The 24,082-nt window shown below is 43.4% G+C and overlaps 2 protein-coding genes across 4 annotated transcripts in view; one reads left to right on the top strand and one right to left on the bottom strand.

The window, feature by feature from the left end:
- KIAA1328 (KIAA1328 ortholog) overlaps positions 1-273 on the bottom strand; it is a 180,801-nt gene extending 180,528 nt beyond the window's left edge. The window contains exon 1 of the mRNA XM_061477212.1: positions 186-273. The gene's annotated coding sequence lies outside the window, so the exon portion shown is untranslated. The remainder of the gene's footprint in view (positions 1-185) is intronic.
- On the top strand, positions 1-23,726 carry TPGS2 (tubulin polyglutamylase complex subunit 2). Of its 3 annotated transcripts, none has more exons than XM_061477236.1 (7): positions 1-222; positions 4,621-4,700; positions 13,293-13,380; positions 15,005-15,154; positions 16,784-16,897; positions 18,360-18,520; positions 20,518-23,726. In XM_061477236.1, the coding sequence occupies exons 1-7, from the start codon at positions 150-152 to the stop codon at positions 20,743-20,745; spliced, it is 894 nt and encodes a 297-aa protein (XP_061333220.1). In that variant the 5' UTR covers positions 1-149; the 3' UTR covers positions 20,746-23,726. The 3 variants fall into 3 exon arrangements, with proteins under 3 accessions (XP_061333220.1, XP_061333221.1, XP_061333222.1); XM_061477237.1 differs by having other exon boundaries at positions 15,005-15,136; XM_061477238.1 differs by lacking the exons at positions 16,784-16,897; positions 18,360-18,520; positions 20,518-23,726 and adding an exon at positions 15,931-16,777 and having other exon boundaries at positions 15,005-15,136.
- The last annotated feature ends 356 nt before the right edge of the window (positions 23,727-24,082 follow it).

Here is a 24,082-nt window from a genome sequence, read left to right on the forward strand (position 1 = left end):
AGGACTACAGCTTCCGGTGCACCGCGCAGCGCCGCCGTGGCTAAGGGGTGCGAGGAAGGACAAAAAGGTTCCTGGTCGCACACGCCCCCATCGGTGTCCGCTGTGTGCCGGGCTGCTGGCGGTGAAGGCAGCCGGGTCCATCCGGGAGGATGGAGGAGAAGCCGTCCGCCAGCGTTAAGCCCTACCTGGACAAGCTCACCCTGGGGGTCACACGGATACTAGGTGAGTGGCGGCGGGCGGGAGCGGCCTGAGGTAGGCCAGGGGCGGGCGGGGCGGGGTGTGGTGTGGTGGTCACTTGGTTGTCACAGAAACCGCCCGCGGGCGGGAAGGGCGCCTCCCTCAGCGCCGCCCCGCCATGGCCCCGCGGTCCACGCCCGTCCCGGCCCGTGTGTGCCCGAGCCCCGAGAACCGCGGGGTGTGAGCGCTGGGCGGCTGCTGGTGGGACCCCGGGCACAGGGATGGCTGGGGCCCTCCTCTGGGACCACATGCACACACATCCTCCCTGTTTCTATTATTTGAATCAGCAGCAGAAGTCCTGGTACTTAAAGAGAGCCCCGCAGTGTCAGAGAAAGCACAGAAAGTGGTGTTTTGTTCAAAATCATGCATAATTCTTAGTTTCTGTTGCAGTGTGTGGTGAGCAGGTAGCGCCCCGAATGGAAGGGAGTTCAGCCTAGTGCACAGCTCTGGTAGGTTAATCTGTGGATCTGCTCAGGACCAACTCCCCATAAATAGTCACTCTGTAGCTATTCCCGTACCATGGCACTTTCTCCACAGCATGCCCTGCTTGCTGTCTCCGGGTTTTGCTCAGATCTCGAGGCTTCTTGCATCCCTGCGGTTCGCTTTGAAGTTCAGCTGGACTGCAAAGCGTTCAACACCTAACGGAAAGCTGCTCAGGCAAAACTTCGCTCGTGGCAGTAGAATCACAAGAGCTGGTGAAAGGATTTGCATGTGTAAAGGGTTTTAGCATCAGACCTTTCATCTATCAGCAGCTCGAGGCACAGAGCTGCCATGTTTGTATGGCTGGAAAGCAGTACATCTCTGCCAATCCCAGTGTTGTAGGGTATGACAGCATTACAGATTGCAGTTCCAGAACTTCTTCCTATGAATTTTAAAGCCAGAAGTGACTGCTGTAATGCCCTCACCCATCTGCTGTATTGCAGGACAGTGAGTTTCATTTGGTAACCGAAGAGTATTGCTATTTGCATATGTTTTTAGATAGCTGCTAAAACAGACAAGATTAAAAGATTAAAGGAAAATTCTTCCTGTGGGCTTCAGTGAGAACAGGATTTCATCCTCAGTATCTGTTAAGCGTTCTCTTACTGACTTACTATTGGACATCTTGGGGGTCCTTGTTTGTTTTTTCTTGTTTTCCAGTTGGGAGCTCAAGACAACAGTATCAATCTACTCTGTGCGAGCATTAAAAAGGTGAAACTACTTCTGATGAACCATCATGGCACATTTTTCTTTTCTTTTTGAAAACTCACTAGCCCTGCCCACATTTTCACCACCCAGGCTCAGAAGTATGCAGTCTACGTGATGTTATCTATGTCCAAATGTAATGTCGCCATATAAACTGTTTTGGGTAGGTGTGTTATTTACACCAGCAAGGCTTGGCAGTGCCAGCTGGACTCTGAAACTCCTGTAACGTACCTTTCACATGGAAGGTGTTTCCTGGTTTGTGTTTAATTTTTCTTTGACTTTCTGTCTATATCTCTGATTGCTTGTATTGTGCAATATAGCAATGCACACCCCAGTCCGTTGCAGTGATGTTTTACTCTGCTTCTTTTCTCTGTCTGTTCACTCCCTCGGGGAATTTTGCACATTTTTTCCCAGTGAAGTAGTCCAAAGCATGTAGATTGTACCACCCTATTAATTAGAATTACTGAGCTAATTGGGAAGCATTACCCATCTGTTCAGTGTTTGCTTCTTTCAGATTACAAAGGGTGTTTCATTCAGAAAGATGCCTTACTTGGTAGTTTGTGGCACTAGAAACTATCTTATTTTAAATCTTCTTTTGGGAACTCTCATGAAGGCAGTAGATACTTTTCTACCTGATACAGCATAAAAGCAGTAATAAGCTTTTAACTCTGTTGTGGAACTTTTTTATCAGGAAATAGAATTAAGTATGTAATGAAACTCAATATACTCCTCTTAAGCAAGAAAATTTTGCATGTGTGGTATATGGGAGCTTGAGGCCCCATTTTCCAGTACCTTTATAAACAAATGTTCATGGCACCATTTCAAAAACCCTCCTTTAAGCAAATTCCATATATGAGGTTGTGGGGGAAGGAGGTTGTTTTGTTCTTTTTAACTTCTAGTCCCTGTGAAAGGCCCTACAAAGTGACTGTTTTCTCACAAGCATTATGGAGGTTCTAATTTGAGGAGAAAAGAGAGGCATCTTTCCTGTTGCCAGTAGGATTAATTTTGCTGATGTTCTGTGAGTAACAGCAAACTTCAGAAACATTGATTGCTCACAACTAAATCTGAACAGGAGGTCTTAGCTGTTCTGGGCTGCCCAGAGCAGGACCATGCTTCACTATTTAAAGTCTTTATTAAATAAGAATGCAACTTTTCACGCATTTTTAAAAGATGCTGAGAGTTTATCCAACTTATAGACAGTATTAGCAGTACTGTTAAGGACTAATAATACTATGATGATTTGCCCTTCAGCTTTGTGTCATACCATTACATCAACTCTTTGTAATCAGCCCTGCAGAGCATTTTTGAGAGCTTCCATAGGAAATGTCCTAAAAGTAGCACAGAGTTTACTGTGATCTTGATTCAAGATAGTTATAGGGAGGAGTCACCTGAACTACTTAAGCTTCATCCTTTTGTCTAACCTAAGTGACTTCTTTATTTCTTCCGTCTGAAAGAAAAAGAAACTCACGGCAGGCTTATTTTCCTCATTATTAATGTTTAACGGAGCTCTCATCCATACCTACACACATCTGTTAAACATGGTCATCAGTTTACCCACAGGATGGATATTTTTAATATAACATTCAGGCTTTTAAGACTGAATTTATCTTTCTTTTGATCTTGGATTTGGATCAGGCCTCTTCAGAAGTCGCAGTTTTCGCATTCCTAGACATCTTCTTTGACTGATATGATACATAATTTTCCATCATCCCAGCCAAGCTGTTGTGCATGATGAATTAAACATCCTTACTGTTTTCTTTGATCACAGAAATAACAATTGCTCTGTTACAGTAATTAGCTTGCATAGCTTAAATGGGAGAGACCAGTTAGGGTTCTTCAGAAGCAGAATACTTCTTTAGAAGCAGAATACACATGGGTGGCTTATATTTGAGCAAGAGACAGATTCCCCGGCATTGCACCCACCTATTGGAAGTCACACTTAGCCAAACATCAGAATCTTCTGTATGTTGAGACAACCCTTGGACAGACATTACCTAGGTGACTCACTGTGATTTTTCTTCTTTTTCTTTTTTTTCTGTCTTCAATTTGGAGTTTGTTTTCTAGTACCATGTTTTGTCTTCTAAATTGTCTGACAACATACCCATCAATACTTCCAATTAAGTGAAGTTTAGATTTCCTGAAAAGTGCTGCTCCTCCACCAACAGAACAGACAACACAGAAGGACAACACTACTGCTAGAATTAAAAGCCCAGCACTAGAGATAAAAAACAAACCAAAGCTCTCTAGTGCCTGCCTTTCCTGTCTAGTGCGCTGTGTATGTTTTACCAGAAAGCAATTATAATACATGTGACTGCTTTGGGAAGCTAATACTTTCACAGCAGAGCTGGTCTTGAAAGCCCTGCATAGGGATCACTTCTGTTTCACGGCGGCCCTGTGTGCTGGGCTTGCACTTCCCACAACAAGAAGTTAGTAGTCTTTCTGGACCTGATCCAAAGTGAATAAAGTCAGTGGGAACTCTGTCAGTTGGCTGTAGATGAAGTAAAACATCATAAAATAATAAGTGCAAGAGAGACTGTACTGCCACACACACACGCAAGGATAGCACCATGTAGGTTAGTATCTACATTTACATATCATTCTTTCCCATAAAATATTCAGATGACTTTTATAAATTGAGCTTGGTGCTCGTAACAAATTCACGCATGTCCAGCTGGGATCTGCATGAGCTGATGTTTGCTCATGTGGATCCCCTCAGCAGGATCAGACTCTGCATCTGTTCAAGCCCACTGAATCCAATGCGGAAGCGCGCCATCTTTGTGGAATACGGTTGTTAGCAATTCACAGCAACGCTTCTACATCTTGTGTCAAGCTAAGAATATCCTACCCAACTGAAACTGCAGGGCATGCTTACAAAGAAAGAGTTGCAGTTTGCTAGGAGCCCATGGTTTATTTTCCCATGAACCCTCTGCAAAAGATTACACCTTGAATATGAACTATGTGTGTGTGTGTGTGTATATATATGTCTATAAAAAACATCAAAGGATGACACCTTGTGCAGCCCTAGGCATCCTTATGCCAAGACTTGCCAAGTACAGTTACAGACAAAAGAAAGTGACTGCTCAGTCACTAGCACAATGCTTGCAGTCATTAATGCCTTTTCCTCAGCTGTCAGTCACAATAACTTGCGAAATTGTCTGGCTCACAGTGCCAGCTGCAAGCATGCTCTTCTTTTCCTTTTAGAGACTTCTCCAGGAGTTGCTGAGGTGAAGTTTGTGGAAAAGGAGCCAGCTGAACGCCGCACAATCATTTCATGGGAGCAAGTGAGTATTTTTGTGGTAATATTGCAGTGAGGTCTGTCTGAATGTACAGCAGCCCATGGAGAATATCAAATGCAATGGCTGCCCTTTCTTTTATTGTGATACAGCCTGCTACCAAATTTGAGGAACAGAGGAACCTAAAGAGATATTTTTTGTTTGTTTTCATGAGGTATTACCAATAGTCTTTTAGGCTATTGCATATGCCCGATCTGTTAGAAAAACTTCTGCAGTGTGGGTATATTCAGAATGGCAACTCTAAAAAGAAATGACATAGCTGTAGTAGGCAGCAACAGTGGTGACTCAGTGAAGAACAAGCATTGTTCTGACTCAGGTCTGAAACCATTTTCTTACTCCCTTTCAAACAAAATGGAGCAGCTTTTCATTATTCATGGCCATTAAAGGTAAAGTCCTCAAGTTGGAAAATACGACAGAGGCACTCAGTTCATTCCAGTTATCTTTTCTCTTTTCAGTCTCAACTGTTCACCTCCATTTCTCACAGCCCTTTCTTCCACCTCCTCTCCATCTAACCAACCCTATATTTTGTCCAAAGCATGTCCCATTGCCTGTTCTAGAAGACTGTGAAAGACACATGCTACCTTCATATTAGCTGACCTCCCTGCATCAAAAGGTGTGACCAGAGGGCTCCTGAATACTGTTCTGTGACTCTGCTGGGCAGCGATGGCATTTTTGGTCCTTTTTTAAAATATACGTATGCTTATCAATCCCATGACCATGGTGGATGTCGTGGTTTAACTCCAGCCATCAACTAAGTACCATGCAGCTGCTCACTCACTCCCCTTCCTCTGCAGTGGGACTGGGAGGAGAATCAGAAAAAAAGGTAAAAACCTGTGGGTTGAGGTAAGAATAGTTTAATAATTGAGATAAAAGTACAATATAATAATATAACAACAATAATAGTAGTAATAATATTTTTTCTTAAGGAAATAGAGGAACGAATAAACCCTGTTCCCTCTACACCCTCTTTCTAACCCCCCACCCCCCCAAAAAAAAAAACAACAAACAACAAAACACAACAACCAAGTAATGCACAATGCAAGCTATGGGATAGAATATCCCTTTGGCTAATTCAGGTCTGCGCCCTCCGGGCTTCTTGTGCTCCTTCTCACTGGCAGAGCATGAGAGACTGAAAAGTCTTTGATCAGAGTAAGTGCTACTTAGCAACAACTAAAACACGGGTGTTTTGTTAACATTGTTTTAAGGCAAAAGCCAAATACAGCACTGTACAAGCTATTAGGAATAAAATTTCAGCTGGGATAACCAGTACGGTGGAATAAATACTTTCATGGTGTTACTCAGATGTAGTGAAGGTACAGCTCAGAAGCTCGCTGGCCTTTGCGTGGCAGAGGATGGAGATAAGCAAAACATCCTCCTCCTCCTCCAGCCCTGGCTATGCACTAGTGCCCATGCTCTCATGGACTGCACATGTTACCACTGCTTAAAATAACTTCCCCTTTAATGGCACCTTGCCCTTTACAGTTTTTCTTAAACAGTAGCAAAGAATCTCGCACTAGTTTTGGTAAAGCCCTATCCCATTAGTGATATATATCAAGATTTTATAAACCGGTCAGAATGTATATGATATAAACCTATGGTATTTACTGAAACTTGTACAGTAGCCAGCAACTGTGCTCAGGCAGAAGTGTCCGGTTTTTCAGGTTCATGTGAATTGTTTCCTGATCTCCTCCTGTAACTGTTGTTCAAGTGTCAGATTAACTGGTCTGGAAAGTCTGAGGCCTCTGACTGTGAGCCAGGTCAGGCCTGGTGGCAACAAGAATGATGTTTGTTCGTTCTTCTGTTGAGTGGAGGGGACTGCTTCTCCTGAGCACAGTACTGCTCTCATATCAGGTGCTTCTACTCCTCCTAACTAAACTGGGCTTGTTTCAAAATTGAGCTGTTCTTGTAAAGCCAAACTCTGAAATGCTGTAGCCAACTCACTTGGCTCCAGAGATGTCAAAACAAAACTTCAGCTCCATCCCCAACCCACCAGTGATGGACTAAGTTCATTGTGAAAGTAAATGGTGAAGATTAAGTAGATCAGTTGAGTAGACTGCTAATGGTGAAGGACTTTGGAATCTATTTCTTTGGGTTTGCTCCCATTTGCTTTGACAAAGCCTCAAATGTACTTCTTGAATTAACAGGTAACTTTTTGTTTTCGTATTTTTTTCTTGAGCTTTGGACATGAAGTCTGATATCTAACACAGTCCATGCAATTGCAGTACGTCCTGCAATGATGATTAAGGGCAAAGCATTCAGCACCTCCCAAGGTCCTTCTAGGATAAACTTGTACCCCCTTTTCCTCAAATTCATCCTGCTTGAATGTGAATACAAGTTTGAGTGTATCTAGTTTTCACTTTTATCACTGTTTTTTTTCATAGCCACTAGGTGGCAATACTTATGCACACACTTGCCACAGCCTGTATTTGTAACTCACCTCTACGGTTTTGGTTATGCAAGTACTTGAAGGGGTTTTTGTATGATATAGGGGAAGGTGGTTTCATTGACAAAGAATAAAAGCTCCACTTTTTTTTTTTTTTCTAGAAGCAGTTTTTCCAGTCCTACTTCAGTTTTGCAATGGAACAGTATTGCTGCTAAGAGAAAATACATGGTATTCAGGAATTCTTAAAAGAAAGTCAACATTTCTTTAAATTATGAATCTTAATCTTTCCAACCCTAACCATTCTATGATTAAAATCATGTTCTCATAGTGCTCGCAGTGTGCAAATTTTTTGCCTCTGTCAGCTGTGCTTGTTAAATTGGGCTGTGCTTGATTTGTGCTAGTATTTAAGTGAATGCTGTGATGGAAGTTCTAAAATCCTAGATCAGCTTGTTGAGTGTCTGTTAGCTGCTCTGAGGCTTTGCAGAGGAAGGTGGGCTTCATGACAGGAGACAAAGCAGTATGACAGTAAGAGAGCTGAAGAGTTTTCTTTCTCAGGCTTTGTGTAGAGGCAGAAAGAGCTGCTCAGGAAATGGAATTTGAAATCAATCATCAATATTTTATTGAAAATCAGCACACTCACTAAGATACGTAAGGTATATAATTGTTACATATATACATCATTTCCCCAAAACTTTAAAGCAGTTCAAAATATTTAAATAAAAATTTAGGCCTAGCAAGATGATATCTTTTCCTCAGGAAAGTAAGACATGCAACAGAAGGGGGATAAAGACAGAGTTTCCAGGTCACTGGAATGCCAGTGCTAATAACTACATTGTCCTATGAACTCATTCCTACTCCTAAAATTAGGCTGGCAACTGCCCTGCTCCCTTCCATGTGCAGTTTTTAAAAGTCAGTGTTACACTAGAATAGTGATAAGGAGGCATTCTGGTATCAGCTGTGGCTGTGTCTGAACCACATTTTCTTTTCTGCTTCAACCAGAAGACAAGTCACTCACATCCTTGTTTTGATTTTCAAAATCAGAAAATTGCATTCTGTTAGGAGTAGCTGGAGCACCACAGTGCTCAGCACCACAGCAGGCCAAGGAAAATGAAGGGGGTCATTGTACTCTTATTAGCTTATTAGCAGTGTCTGAACTGCCCCTGGCTGGCTGTAAGCAATCCCTGCCCATCATGTTGCTGGAGCTTTGATGTTCTACAACTCTACAAGGGAAATATGTTGTTTCTCCTTAGGCACTTTGTGGACAAAGATGTATTTTTCTGTAATAAAACCATTAAAAAGCTCTCAAGCAGCCTGGTGCTTTCCTGTTGTCAACTGTCTTAGGCTACCAGACAATTTGGAAACTCTCTCTGCATGCAGATCTCAGTGGAAATTGTGGTGGTTGTCCCTGGCTGTTCTAGAAGTCTTCTTTGTTGCTTCTACCATATCTCTTTTTGACCCAAAAGTATGCACATCCATAAGGGTCCTTCTTGCTGCCCTCCTTGATTTCCAGAAGCACAGGATCTGCCCATCTTGAGCCTGCCTTGTGGCCCTGACCATGAGAGAGGTGGGGAAGTGAACCCAGCAGAACCAGTGCAAGAGGAAAGGTATATTTCTTCAAGCCCCATAACTGAGGAGATTCTGGAGAACTGTTGGGAGGTAGATAATATTTGTGATGCAGTGTTCCTCTCCTGTGAGGCTTCATAATATTCTGATTAGAGATAGGTCTACCCCAGCCCCCTGCCTTTCAGGGCAGGAAATCCAAGCACCGTGTTCTCCTGGGAGCCTCCCCAGTCAGATTTATAAAAAGTGCAGCAAGAACATCTCAGTACTGCATTCACTGGCAGCTAGGGCAGACCAGACATTAAACATTAGGGAGAGAGAAAGGAGGCTGCTGATGTACTGTAGTACTTATAAGGCCCGAGAAGTGACATAAATCCCTTCCTTCTCTCTCCAGAAGTTGGATAAAACTCATTAAGCTTTTAAAAGAAGTCTCTCTCAAGCTATAAGCTTTGACTGTTGTTCATTTCTTTAGGATATTAGCTTGGGAAGCCTTGTTTCAGCAGTGCTTTAAGTGAATTGCCATATGTCAGTGTTTTAGCTGTGGATCCAGTGCTGATGAGGTCTTGGCAGCAAAAATAATCTGGTTCCAATACTCTTCTTTATCCTCAGTGGACTGTGCTCTCTTGGGAGTCTTGGGAGACATAATATTTGGGGATGTTACAGACAATAAACAAAAGCAGTAGACCTCACACACCATATTGGACACTTGGGATATTTCATTTTATGAGCTGATGAGTGTAACCAGATGACTGTAGTGAAAACAGCTGCTTGCCAGGTCTGTGGTTAAGCCACTTCTGGCACGTTATTAGGAATATTGTATTTTATGGAGCTGGAGGAGCACAGAGCTTTAGAAGCCATTTTTAAGCTTGAGAAGCCATTTTTAGTATCTAGTAGTAGCTTGTTTCTCTGCTGTCACAAGATAACTGTTTTGACGCCATAGGGTCGTGTGGCTGAGCGTAACATAACAGATCAATGAAACCTTTCTGAGAGATGGCTATTAGTGAAGCTTTCTGTCGAGAGTTCTTTTGCTATAGACCCCAGATGTGCTCTGGTACAGCGTTTTCCACCCATGTATTTTGCACCATCATTTGAGGAGTCATGCAAAGTGACATGGTTAGAAGAATCCTAAAACAAAGTGGGGAACACAGCCATTTGAAGAAACATGCACATGTTAATCTTTCCATCCAGAAAGGGAGGTTCAGAGCAGAAGACCTGTTCAGATATGATTTTTCCATGTCCTAATCAGCTATGTTTGTTAAATTGACCTGTGCCTGGTTTGTAGTAGTATTTAACTGGATACCTCAGTGGAAGTTTTAAAAACTTAGATTTTGTCATCCCAGGGGACTGAGAACAGCTACTGAAGTCAAGAGAGCTGTTTGCATGTATATTTTTACTGGTGGGATAGATTAGTTAAAACTGCAGGGCTTGAAATGGACTGAAAGTGTTGCGTAAACGTGTGTACTCTTCTGAGGCTTTGACAGGCCCTCTGAGGTCTGTCTTATTTTCTTTCTTCATAGTTTTAAACCTAGTCACTGTGCTTACAACAGCATCTTGAAATTGGAAGTGGTGAAAGCGCAGCATGAAATTGTAAATATTTAGGACTGAGAAGAACCCACAGAAGAAGGCGTGTTTGTTAAAGGCATCTGAAGAACTTCAGATATGTACATGTGGCTTAGTAATCTCCTGAAACTTACCACCAGGGCCTCAGGCATCAGCAGACTGTTATCAAAGGACAGGAAATTCTCCTTAATACAAAGTTTCTACAGTATCAGATTCCCTGCTTTAATAGCTGTTGTATCTGCAGATTTTCCCTGCCTGGCTTAGAAAAGCACTGTACTAGCAACCAGGCTGCTGATGGGTTAACTCAAGTGACCTGGCCTACTGCAAGCTGCAAAGCCATTAGTATCTGGGACTTGTCAGTAGCAGTCTACTGGCATAAATGGATTTGCTTAGAGAGTAAACATGCAGGAGTAGAGGTTGTGGGTGTGTTAGAGGGTTCTGCACAGCGGATACGCCACAGCTTGGGGGACAGGGACTGTAGCAACTCAAAGAAAGTGACTGAGGATAAAGATTTAACAGGCAGAAGGGCTGCCCTGGTCCTAGGGGGTAGTAAGGAATGTAGACAGGAGGAGGCCAGCACCTTTCTTTGCTTGTGCCAGTCACTGGTGACTGAAGGCCAGCACTGCATTTGGATGCACAGCTGGCACGTAGGTCCCACTGACAGATGCATTGAGGCAACATTAGGGCAGATAACTGGACGTGTACAAGCGGCAGACATGGAGAAGAATCTGATCAACATCTCCTGAGATATTACAAATTTGTGTCACTAAATAAATCTACATGAGCAGCATGTGCATGTTTCTTTTCCTTAGCTACTGGTTACCAGAATATTCTTCATTTATTTTATGAGACTTTGAATGTTACATTTTATAGTAGCTGTGGGGAAGTTGTCCCAGCAGAGGCACAATATTGGAAATATATTGTCTCCAAGGGGTACCTTACAATAGGCATCTGCTACCTACCTCCAAACCAAGACAGTAAGGCCAGCAAAGCTGTATTTGGGTTACTTAAGCAAGCTTCAGGTCAACAGAGCCTGGTTCTTGTGGGGGAGTTCAGCTACTCAGACATTTGTTGGAAATAATGCAACTCACATTCATCAAGTTCCTGGACTGCGTAGAGGACTGCTTCTTCATACAGATGTTAGATGACATTGGTCAAACCAGGAATGAGGCACTGCTGAACTGTGTGCTGCTCACAAACCAAGAAGACCTGCTTTGTAATATCTCAGTGATGGCCTTGGCTGCAGGGATCACTATATTGCAGAGTTTGTGATCAGTTGAGCATACTGAAGTTTAGCGCTAAGGCAAAGGTTTTAGATTTTACAGCAGCAAACTTCAGCTCACTCAGAGTTCTGTTGGGAGGGATTCCAGGGAAGCTTCCATGAAGGATAAAGGAGCTAACGAGTGCTGTGAGATTCTCAAGAGCACTCCCTTGGAAGCACAAAACCAATTCATTGCATTTAAAGATAAGGGAAGTAGACAGAGCAAGAGACCCCCTTGTCTTAACTGTGAACTTCTGAGTCTGCTCAAACACAGAAGATAAACATACCAGAGATGGAAAAGCAGATGAATACCTGTTGAGGACTTCAAGGGCATTGCCAGGGTGTGCAGAGACATGGAAAAGCAAAAGCTCAGCTCGAATTTCAATTGGCCAGAGATGTCAAAAGTACAAGAGAGTTCCTCAGGTATGTGAACAACAAGCAGAAACAGAAGAAAAATAGGGGCCCACTGATAAGCAGCATAGGGGAATAAGTCACCAATAACACTGAAAAGGCAGAGGTTCTCTTCACTTTCTTTCTCTGTCTTTATCAGCACTTTTAGGCTGCAGGCCTTGGGAACAAAAATCCAGGTTGATGCAAACACAGACCAACCATCAGTGAAGGAAGAGTTGGTATGTGAACTGTTACAGAGGCTTGACCCCTGCTAATCAATGGGCCCTGACAATATCCACTCAAGGGTATTAAGAGAGCTGGCTGATGTCATTGCAAGGCCACTCTCCATAATCTTATGAGAAGTCTTGGATATATGACATGTCCCAGAAGACTGGAAAAAGGAAAATATCATCTCCATCTACCAGAACGTCTTAAAGGACCCACACATGTGTGTTACTTCAGTCCCCAGGAAACTTAACAAATCTTCCTGGGGCCTATCACAAGTCAAGTTAAGCACAGATTCACCAAGGGCAAATTGTGTTTGACAAACCTGATCACCTCTACAAAAAGTAACCTGCTTGTTTGATATGGGGCGAGTGGTGGACATTGTCCTGGATTTCTCAAAGGTTTTCAGTATGTTTTCCCACAGCCTCCTCATAGAAAAACTAACACATCACAGCCCAGACAAGTGGTCTGTGTGGTGGGTGGGGAACTGGCTGACTGGCTGCACCCAGAGGGTGGTGGTGAGCAGCCCCTTTTACAGCTGAGACCTGTCACTAGTTTTGGTTCCCACTATAGAAAAAAGATGTGGACAGGCTGCAAAGGGTGCAGAGAAGGAACACAAAGCTGATCTCAGAACCACAGAATCATTAGGGTTGGAAGGGACCTCTGGAGATCATCTAGTCCAACCTCCAGTGATCAAAGGACTGGGCAGCCTTCCATGTAAGGAAAGGCTAAGACAGTTGGGTTTGTTCAGCCATGAGAAAAGAAGGCTCAGGGGAGACCTTCTCACCATGTTCCGGTACTTATAGCATGGCTACAAAGAAAATGGAGACTCCCATTTTACAAGGAGTCATATGAAAAGACAAGGGATAACGGGCACGAGTTACTGCTGGGGAGATTTTGGCTGGACACAAGAAAAATTGTTCACAATGAGAACATTCATCCATTGGAATAATCTCTCAAGGGAAGTGGTGGATTCCCTAATGTTGGACACTTTTAAGATTCAGCTGGACAGGGTGCTGGGCTTGTATTGTGTCTTTCTTGTGTTCTTGCCAAGAAAGGTTGGACCAGATGATCCTTGAGGTCCTTTCCAACCTGCTATACTATGGTTCCATGGTTCTATTATGTGATTCAATATTCAGTTGTACTTTGGGTTTGGGGCACATTCTGCATTTTCCCATAACATTCTGATTGTTGTTTGCAGAAAAATTCCTGCATATTGCCAGAGGATTTAAAGAACTTCTATCTAATGACCGATGGCTTTCAGATGACCTGGAGTGTGAAGACCGATGGCAAGTCAATGTATCATGCATGAATACCCTCATTTCCCTGCAGCCAGTCTTTCCTTTTCAGGATCTCTTTAATTTCAACCTTACTTTCTGCACAGTCAGTACACATCTGTCAGCATCCTGCCTTAATCTGAGCAAAAGCACATGCGGCAAGTAATTTTGAATGAAAAATAGCACCGTTCCTTAACTTTCAAAAACAAGAGAAAAGCCAAACAAGAAGTAGTTTGTTTCTGCTAGGCAGCTTCATCAGTGACTACAGAAAACTGACCTCTGAATTAGTAAGTGAGTGTAGTCCTGTGTGGGATAGTAGACTATATTAAAGATGTGAAGAAAAAATTATGCCTGCACATCGAGGATCCCTTCCTGGTGCAAAAGGAAGCATGTTGCTTACATGTGCTGGACTTGCACAAAAGAGACATGTATCCTGAACACTGGCTAGAAACCAAACAAATAAATACCATTCTTTAATACACTGGCCAGCTATTGACACTCAGATTTAGGTATCTAGTTTAAATCTTGTACCTACACTGCCTCTATAGTTCTTGGAGAGAGAAGCAGCTCTAGCATATTATCCTATCAAAAAGCAATAGGAAGAGTTACCCTCTGATAATGCCTCTTTCTCATTAAAACGTATATGTACATGCTAGAGCATGATTCTGCTTTCCACCATTCACTGGAGCAATTTCTGGAGTCTGTGGTGGAACTAAGTACAGGATCAAGCTTTATTGTCCTCGTTTGGCAAGAATTAGGCAGTTCCTTCTCTGGAGGCCTGCAACTATTATCCTACCTCTTGTTGCCTTCAAGTGAGGTTGTCAAATTGGGCTGTGGACACTGCTTACTTCCACAAATGGGTGTGAAATACAGGGGTTTTCCTCAGGAAGTGAAATTTCATTTCAAGAAACAAGCTGAAATCAGGGCTCTAGCACCTGCGCTGAGTCCCATCATGTTTCAAGTGGGATTTAGTGTGTTGTGACTCTGAAGACTCTTGTTTTCAGGGCACACAACTACAAAGAGGCCAGTGCAGCTCACATTACTGCCTTGTTTGAGCAAGCATCCAGTACCGCCTACAGAGGCCTTTCACACTGGCACATGGTGGAACAGGGTGGTCAATGTCTGGTAACAATACTAGTCCTCAATAGAGACAAGTGATAAGCATTCATTCAGCAGCACCCACATGTTGACAACACAGTTGGAGTGGGAAACAAGGGAATGCACCCTGAGCAGGTATATGGGGTGGAAGAGGATGAGCTACCCAATATGGTATGAATGGGTGGAGTGGTTTCTGGTAGGAAGGACAGCAGCAAGAAAGAGTTTTGAGGAGGTGGTTTTAGCTAGCAGGATTTTTAATAGCCGGTTTCACAGGACTAGGCTAACAGCTGCAGCAGAGGCTTAGCCAGCAGTGTAATTCTCATACCTGCACTGGTGTCACATCACCTGTAAGTGCGATTCTATGCTTGAAAAAGCCTAATATTTGTTCCTCTGGAGCCTGACTTGGTTAAGCATCCAGCCCTGCTGGGTATTCACACCTCTTCTCCCCAACTTTGTTTTCAAAGAGGTTGAGTTGATGTGTGGAGGAAAAGAAATACCTCCTGACACTGTATGTGATTAATGGTCACTCTTATTGCAGATACACCAATGCCCCTGGGCTCCATGGTGATTAATAGTGTCTCGAAGCTATGTCGGCTTGGAGATTCCTCTATGTACACTCTGCCTAATGCACCAACTCTTGCTGACCTGGAAGATGACACAGGCGAGGAAGGTAACATCCTATTAACAGGTAGAAAATGTTCTCTGTCTCATCGCTTTTGCTCTGTTAGGATGATGTTAGGATATAGCACATGGATATTGCAACAGCAAAGGTCATTCCCAAGTAGATGGGGTTTTCTTTGTCTCCTGAGCTGGATCTACTATATATTCCTGTTAGTCCCCTATGGCCTGTAGAGGTAGGTCTGTATGCTGAGAATCTCATGAGGATTGTTAATGCTGCCAGTTGCCAGTATTACTTGCATCCTCTTTTTGACAGCGTGGCAGGCTCCTATTCTGCCTTTTCCCTATTTATTTTTTTAACTGAGGCTTCCTCCAGTGATTCACCTTCTAAAGTCTTTGTGTCCTTGTAGTGTCACACGAACAAAAGATAACAGTTTATGTCTTGGTAATAAAAAGGCAGCAGGATGTGCTCTTTGGAATTGGAAAAATAACTCTGGTGGATACATGTAAGTGTGAGGTGACACTGGAAAATGTGTGTTTCCAGACCACCTAAGAATGCTGGGCATGCTGCAGTTTAGAGAGAAAAAGAAAAAGAAAAGCCCACTCCTTTTCTTAGACCTCTTACAGTCTAACAAGACTGGAAGAATAAAGAAGGTGAGAACAGAGCCAGGTGTCATGCTGACTCCTTAACAAATAGCTATTTGATTTAAGTTTTGTCTCTGAATCTCTATAGCTCTTGTAACTGCTAAATATGGCTGGAAGATTCCTTTTGCACATTCCAGCTTGGCTGCAGTCTTGATCTTCTAGCCATTGTAATGAAATGGGCCAAATTCTGCTTCCATTTAGCCACTCAAACTTCCACTGATGCACTTATAAGGTACACTGAGAAAAAGTTACATCCCCACAAGAGATCGTACCCTGACTTCCACAGAAAATTCGTCTGAAGAGTACAGCTCTTATGTCTTGAGGAGCTTTGAAATTCAAACTGATGTCCTGCAAAAACTTGCAGCTACGCATCCCAGAATGGTCCTGTAGAAAGGCTTTGTGGTGCTTGTGGGCCGCGAGTTGAATATGAGTCAGACAGTGTGGCTTTTGAGGACCCTGATGTCACACTGGAATGTATGAAGAAATATATTTGTTTCCAAGGTCATCAAAGACTTCTGTCAGAGAAAAAGAATAAACTGTTCTCCCTGTCCTCCTTAGAAAAGAATAAAGTGCGGCAAGAAAGGGAGGGTGGATAGGATGGAAATAATGGACTTCAGCTGGAGCAAGGAAGATTTAGGATCCACCTGAGGAACACTTCTAATTGGTAACAATGGATTTGAGTTGACTGTTGGGAGATTGTGGCATCTCCAACACTGGAGAACTGTAAGAAAAGAGTAAGCAAACACGTCTCAGGAGTGACATCTGTAAAGCTGATCTTGCTTTATGCCAGGGAAGGACTAGAGAGCAGCTTGATATCTTTTTTCAGTCAACTGATTTTGACTCTGGTTTGTTTTCATAACAGGTTAACATTTTTCTCACTTTTTGGTTTAGTTCTTTTATTTTTTCAACGCAGGGAACTTAGTCAAGAAGTATAAATATAGATTTAGTTGTTCCTTGGCTGATTTATTAATAAGTATCAAATAAATTGCCTTTTGGTAGCTGAGTCACAGTCAGTTTTCCAAATATGTTTCATCAAGTTTTTTCCTGTTTTCAGGCCATGGAGACAAACCAGAGAAGCCACACTTTGATTCTCGTAGTCTCATCTTTGAATTAGACCCATGCAATGGGAATGGGAAAGTTTGCCTTGTTTATAAGCATGCTAAACCAGGTAAGACTGAAAAGAGCAAAGTTAGCCATCTTTCATTGTGGATTGTATCTGCAGGCCACGTGTAGAATCATCTTGTATTTCTGATCATCTTTGCAATTTGTAGATGAACATTTACTGGGGTGTTCTGTCTCCATTGAAGTCAGGGGCTAAACCTCATAGAGACTTTACTAGAGCTAATGTTTTCCCCCTTTTAATGTTGGGACTCTGCGTTATGATTTCTGCATGCATACAAACAAGAAAGCATTCACATATGACCTACAGACAGCCATGTTGAAATAATACAGAGCGCCACCAACATATCTCTGGTTACTTACATGTCTGGAAACAATTCCCTTCTATTTTGATGAGAAAGCCTGGAGCTGTTCTTAGAAGCAATGGGTAGATGCTAAAAAAGGTCTTGATAGAGACAGCCTTAGACTAGTTCTTCCACCCTGTGCATGGATGCAGAGCCTCCAGATGCTAACTAGACCAAAATTTGGTAGTAAGGGTTGGACAGCAGGGTGAAAGATGTGAGCTGGGCTGTTTCTTCTGACAGATACAGAGAAAACCGTTAGCAACAATTAGTGAAACACCTGAGGCACTGGTAAAGCAGTTCTCATCAGACACAATGCACAGGTCACTAGGTGTACATGCATACATGTGTGTTTACTGTGTAGGGGTGTGCAATTGTTATATACCTGTCCTTAACAAAACTCTGTGGTTGTTATCTCTTGTGTTCATTGGGCGTGACTGCAGCTCCCAAGGCAGAAACTTACCTGACCTCTTGCTTTGCAGCATTAGTGATTTCAGCACATGCAGTGGCTAACCTGGGCAAGGGAAGGGAGTGTTGTTTCCCAGTGTTGCTGTCAATGCAGGGGGCAGTGTGTTTAATTAGCAGTGTTCAGCGTTTCAATTTCACAAGTAAAATCACGTCTTTTTATGTTACAAAGGATGTAGCCACCAGAGAAATACTTGATCACTGTGGAAAGATTTTGCAAAATGTGTTTTTGTTGGCAGCACACGGTTCTAAGACTTCCAGACTCTGAACTCTATTTAGTAATCCAGATGACTGACAATTGAGTTAGTTGTTTTTACTTTGTGGAGCAGATAAATGTTTGCCATAATTGTACTTTGAACTTAACACCAGAAAGTTGCTGATGTCCAAGCATGTTCCATGCAGTGTACCAGCCCCAGGTTGGGCAGGAACAGCGTTGCATCCATTGTATGGTGGGGAAAGTCAGTGTAATGGCTGTTGCACAAGAATTTTTGGTAAAGCCAGGAGCAGAACTACATCTTTTTCAGTCCCCATGCTCTAACCAGTAAGCCACATTCCTCTGGATAACCATCTGTGTTAGTCAGGGATGCTGCATTTTAGAAGCTGCAGCCTTTCTGATAAGTATGTTGTGTCTCCCACCTGACAATGGCCAGCAATTGATCTTACCACTGCAAAACAACAGTGTAATTTGTGTTTGTGTTGTTCTAGTTGTCTCCCCAGACACAGAGATATGGTTCCTGGACAGAGCTCTGTATTGGCACTTCCTCACCAAAACCTTCACAGCCTACTACCGCCTGCTCATTACCCACCTGGGTCTTCCACAGTGGCAGTACGCCTTCACCAGCTATGGGGTCAGCCCCCAGGCCAAGGTAGGACAGCAGGATCCAGCTTATCAGTATTTTGCATAAGCATAGATGTAAAAACATCTTCTCACCTTTTGACAAGCAGTCTGTAGGCTTGAGTGGGCCTCCTTAAGGAGCTATGGAACGGGCCATGAGTCTTTCATATCCTGTAGCATGTTAACAGTCATTCATTTATGTTAGTAAATTCAATAACATTTTGTGTTAACCCTGCTTTCTTCACCTGAGTTGGACTCTACCTTTGACCTTTAATAGCAGGTAGTGAAGCTCCAATTATTTCTTTGCTCTCTTGACTTTGAGGCAAGCCTTCACTTCCGTGACTGCTGGCAAATGAGGAGATGCAAAGCCATTCATCCCCACAGCTACGTAAGATTGTCTCTGGGCGTAGCACTGAGGAAGAGCCTGCTGCTCTCTGGGTGAAGAGGAAAGCCCAGGTACAAATTAGATAGGAACCCAGAGAAGACTATGGACTTGAGCCTTGCCAAGAATACCAATTTCTTTGCATCCTCCTCAGTCATGAAGGGATGCCTTGATAAAAATGATGCCAAAAAAAAGGGTAATTTAAATGCCAGCAGTCCTAGAAGTAGTTGTAGGAGAGCTTCAGGTACAGCCTTGTGACCATTCCAGCCCTTCATTATTATTAAAATTGCTATTCTGCTCTGCCAGGACCCTACTATTGGAAGCACCTGCCATTCCGCAGTGTCTGACTGGGCCCTAAGCCTGTCAAACCCTGATTCAACCTTGTGAGAGGTTGAGGAATGGAACTGATAATACTTCTGAACACAGCACAAAAGCAAATACAATATCTCTGCATGCTGGCAAGCCCAGGCAGGTCTTGGTGAGTGTCCTGCACTTCATCCAGACATGCCAGCTCTCTCACCAGCATGACGTTCCTTGGTCCTGCCTTGATCTCTGTGTGCATCAGAACTACTCACTAAGATCACTGCCAACTTTCCATCTATCAGTGGCTGTAGAATTTTGTTCTTTGTATTTCTAGTGTCTTCCCTGTTACACTGTGCTCTGCTTTGTCGGTGGAGGCTGTGTGCGTGGTCCCCTTAACATATGTCTGTGCTCTGCCTTTCTCTAACTTTCCTACTAGAATATTTTGTTATGTTCAGTATATTCACAAACCTTAGTGAAATCATTCATGTATTCCCTAATCATTTGCAGCCTCTGCTAGTTAAAATCCTCCTAGTGTGTTAACCATTATCATTTTTAAAGGTCTTCAAGGGTGGCATATTAAAGCTGTTTTCCATTAAGCAGTACATGAAGAGATTGCCATCTACATTTTCATATTGATCTTTTGTTCATCTTGTTCAACATTTTGCTCACGGTTTCAGTGGGATTTGTAATACCATAATGCCCACAGTTTCATTTCCTGACTTTGTCAATGGAAAAGTGATAGGAAAAACATCAAAGATGAGGAATGCACTGTAGTGGCATCTGGGAACCAAAAAGAAAAATATGACTTATTGTGGTCACTTCTAGATGTGAAATCTAACTGAAGAGAAACAAACACAAAATTCTTTGTGTAAAGAGTTAAAAATCCTGCATTATTGAATGTGTGAAGAAAGGGAGGGAGACTGTATCTTGAGAGTTCAACTAGTTTGGGTCCAATTTATAAGTACATTTAAATTCCAAGGATTTGAAATCTTTTCTTCTTGTCTGAATCTAAGTAAGTGTGGTTTAGTTTCAACCCGTCCTTTTGCTTTTCTTCCTGTTGTTTAAATCAAGAGTTGCTCCTGATAGGAGTTACACTGCAGGAAAGTTAGTTTTAGGTTTATGTCTGGTTCTCCTCTTCCATGTCTGGAATGTGGGGCAGTTCCAGGACTGTAGCTGTGCCTTATGTATCCTTATCAAAAGGCACTCTTTGCAGTCCCGTAAATTGCAAACTGATAAGTGGTGTGTGATCAAAATCAAGTCTCAGGAGGGAGGGCCAAGAGGGTGTAAATGTCTAAGTGCAGTTTGATTTTAACCTCTTCCTTCCCCACCATCCTGCCTTTCAGCAATGGTTTAACATGTATAAACCCATAACCATCAACACATCTCTCCTCTCTGAAGAAGCTGATTCCTTCGTGAACAAGTTGGACCCCAATAAAGTATTTAAAAGCAAGAACAAAACACCAGTGATCAAAAAGAAACAACCTTCCCAGCCGTCAGGCTCCCAAAAGAGTCACACGAGCATGACCTCCTCCAAGACATCCTCGCTAGCTGGGAATTCTTCAAGGAAGTGAGACCACCAGATCTGACCCTGAACAGTATTTTCAACAAGCTTTGATGTTCTCTGATGCAGAGTCAATGGTTCAGATGGAGTTCCTTGTGCATTAATAGATGTGCCCAATGAAAACACGTTGCAGCATTTGCATGAAATAAAGCCACAATGTACTTTGACATGGGAGGGATGTGGTTCCTTGAGACTGGGAGAAAAAATCTTGAGACACTGATTTAATTTCCTTCTGCTACTTGCAGTATGTACTTTCCAGAGGGCATGAAGAAGCCGTTGATGTCACTGCTGTATTGGGAAGCTTTTGTTCTTGTACAACTACAGCAGTGAAATGAAAGCAGATGTAAGTCACCATTACTTTAATAGACCTATGCTGAAATACAGTGTATGAAGATATTTTCTGCCATCTCCTTTGAAAGAAACCTGTCCTGACCTTGCATGCTATGGATTAGGCTGGAACCCACTGAACAAAGAAATATCTTCTGCTTCTAATAGAATCAAGCTCTGCACTTCCCCATGCTCCTTCCAATTTCTGCCCTCAGAGTCATGGTTCAAAGAGACCTTGGGCTTCCGTGTCTCTGCACTGGCCTAGTTGCTTTCTCTACAGCCCAGACCACTTAGAATCATAGACTCAACTAGGTTGGAAAAGACTTTTAAAATCAAGTCCAACCTTTACCTCAGGACTGCTAAGACCACCTCTAAACCGTGTCACTGAGAGTCTCATCTACATGGTTTTTGAACACTTTCAGGAATGGTGACTCCACCACTGCCCTGCACAGCCTGTTCCACTGCCTGAGCACCCTCTCGGTGAAGATATTGTTCCTAATATCCAGTCTAAAGCTTCCCTGGCACAGCTTGAGGCTGTTTCATCTTGTCCTATCGCTTGTTACCTGGTAGAAGAGATTGATGTCCACCTCAGTCCATCCTCCTTTCAGGCAGTTGTAGATAGCGATAAGGTCCCCCCTGAGCCTTCTCTTCTCCAGACTAAACCCCCCAGGTCCCTCAGCCGTTCCCCATCACATTTGTGCTCCAGACCCTTCACCAGCTCCATTGCCCTTCTCTGGCCCCGCTCCAGCATCTCAATGTCTCTCCTGTAGTGAGGGTCCCAGCACTGAACACAGGATTCGAGGTGCAGCCTCATCAGTTCCCAGTGCAGGGGGATGATCACTGCCCTGGCCCTGCTACCACACTATTGCTGGTACAGGCCAGGATGCTGTTTGTCTTCTTGGCTGTCTGAGCACAAGCTGCTCATCTTCAGTTCCATCAATCAGCAGCCTGAGGTTCTTTTCCACTGAGCAGCTTTCCAGTCACTCTGCCGCAAGCCTGGGGCAGTACATGGGGTTGTTGTGGCCCAAGTGCATGGGCCAGCACTTTGCCTTGTTGAACCTCATACCATTGACCACAGCCCATGGATCCAGCCTGTCCAGATCCCTGTGCAGAGCATCCTATCCTCCAGCAGATCAACACTCTCACCCAAATAGGTGTCATCTGCAAATTTACTGAGGGTGCACTCAATCCTCTCATCCAGATCATCAATGAAGATATTAACACTGGCCCTAACACCGAGCCCTGAGGGACACCACTAGTGAGCAGTTACCAACTAGATGTGACACCATTTACCACCGTTCTTTTGGGCTCAGCCATCCAGCCAGTTTCCAACCCAGGAAAGAATTCACCTATCCAGGCCATGAGCAGGTAGTTTCTCCAGGAGAATGCTGTGGCCGACAGTGTTGAATGCTTTACTAAATCCAAATAGACAATGTTCACAGCCTTTCCCTCCCTCATCAGCCAGGCTGGTCACCTTATTGTGGAAGGAGATCAGGTTGGTCAAGCAGGACCTGCCCTTCGTTAGCCCATGCTGACTGGGCCTGGTTGCTCCATTTTGCTGCACGTGCTTAATGGTCTCACTTAGGATCGTCTGCTCTGTGACCTTCCCCGGTACTGAGCTCAGGCTGACATACCTGGAATTTCCAAGGTCTTCCATCCTGCTCTTTTTGTAGAAAGGTGTCATGTTGGCCATCCTCCAATCCTCTGGGACCTGCCCAGAGGACTGCTAGAGACCAAACTGCTAGACTAGACCAGGACTGCTGATACATGATGGAGAGTGGCTTGGCAAACTCCTCTGCCAGCTGCTTCATCATTCTTGGGTGTCACCCGTCCAGCCCCATAGATGTGTACATATAAGTGGAGCAGGAGGTCGCTAACCATTTCTTCCTGAATTATGGGGACTTCAATCAGCTTCTCATCTCTGACATCCAGCTCGGGGATCTGAGTACCCTGAGGGTGGCTGGTGTGACTACTAAAGACTGAGGCAAAGGCAGCATTTCCTTTTTGGAAATACTTTTCCATTTTGGCCTTTGTGCCGTGTCTTTTCAGATAGTCAGGTCTGTGTGATGTCCTTCCCAATACACCCAAAGGTAGCCAGAAGCTGCAAGATCCCTCACTGCCTCTGATTTCTCCTCCTATAGGAATTGCTGAAACACTGGGTCAGTGATGTTGAGAGTCCCATAAGCCAGGAGGACCCCTTGGTTTGTCATGCATTCATTTGCAAAGTTGACCATTCAAACAGCCTTTGTCACTTTTCAACTGGGCACACTGAGATCCTACAGCCTTAGAAGCTCCTGATGCTGTTTTAATAGTCTAAGTTGTCAGGTTAGAACCGCACTTTAACCCATCCAGTGCTGGTTTTTATTTATACCTGAAGGTTTCCATTACTTTTCTGTGCTATTCTATCTTCTTAGGTGTGCTGGAAACACATGGTAGCCACCCACACATTTTGTGCCTAAGCAGGGAAATCCAAAGTCACCATCTCTAAGTAAGCATCAATTATTTAAACAGTATCATCTTTTATTTGTGAAACAGTCATATAATTACATAATACAAACCTACCTCACAGGGACGTGAGGACAAGTATTTGTATGGCCTTCAAAAAGAGGAAGCCTGTAAGTGCTTAGTAGTATTTTAATAAAGAATTTAATATTTTCCTCCAGAGTGACTGGGTATTTAAAGTTGCTTTGGGGAGCACATGTACAAGGATGTATGGTAAAAGCAGGGCACAGGCTGGATTGGTTTGTTGGGTTTTTTCTAATGGAGTGGACAATCTCACTGAGAAGGGTTGGATTACAGTGTCTTTTTAGCTAATCGCATTGTGAGCTACTCTGAAGTTCCCAGTTTAGTTCACATAGACCAAAAGACTCAGCTGTTTGACAGCTGTTCAGCACACCTCTGTCCTGCACTCAGTGTTCAAAGTCTCTGATGCCATCAGCCCCAGCTCTTGCACGCTTTGCTTGGTTTCCAGCACTGTCCAAGTGCAGTTTCTGCATTGCCTTGCTGAGGGCTGCCCTCTG

The sequence above is a fragment of the Pezoporus flaviventris genome, unplaced genomic scaffold (genome assembly GCF_033815535.1).
Source record: "Pezoporus flaviventris isolate CSIRO_AGI_PZ_B2104156 unplaced genomic scaffold, CSIRO_AGI_Pfla_v1 ptg000100l, whole genome shotgun sequence".
NCBI classification, from domain to species: Eukaryota; Metazoa; Chordata; class Aves; order Psittaciformes; family Psittacidae; genus Pezoporus; species Pezoporus flaviventris.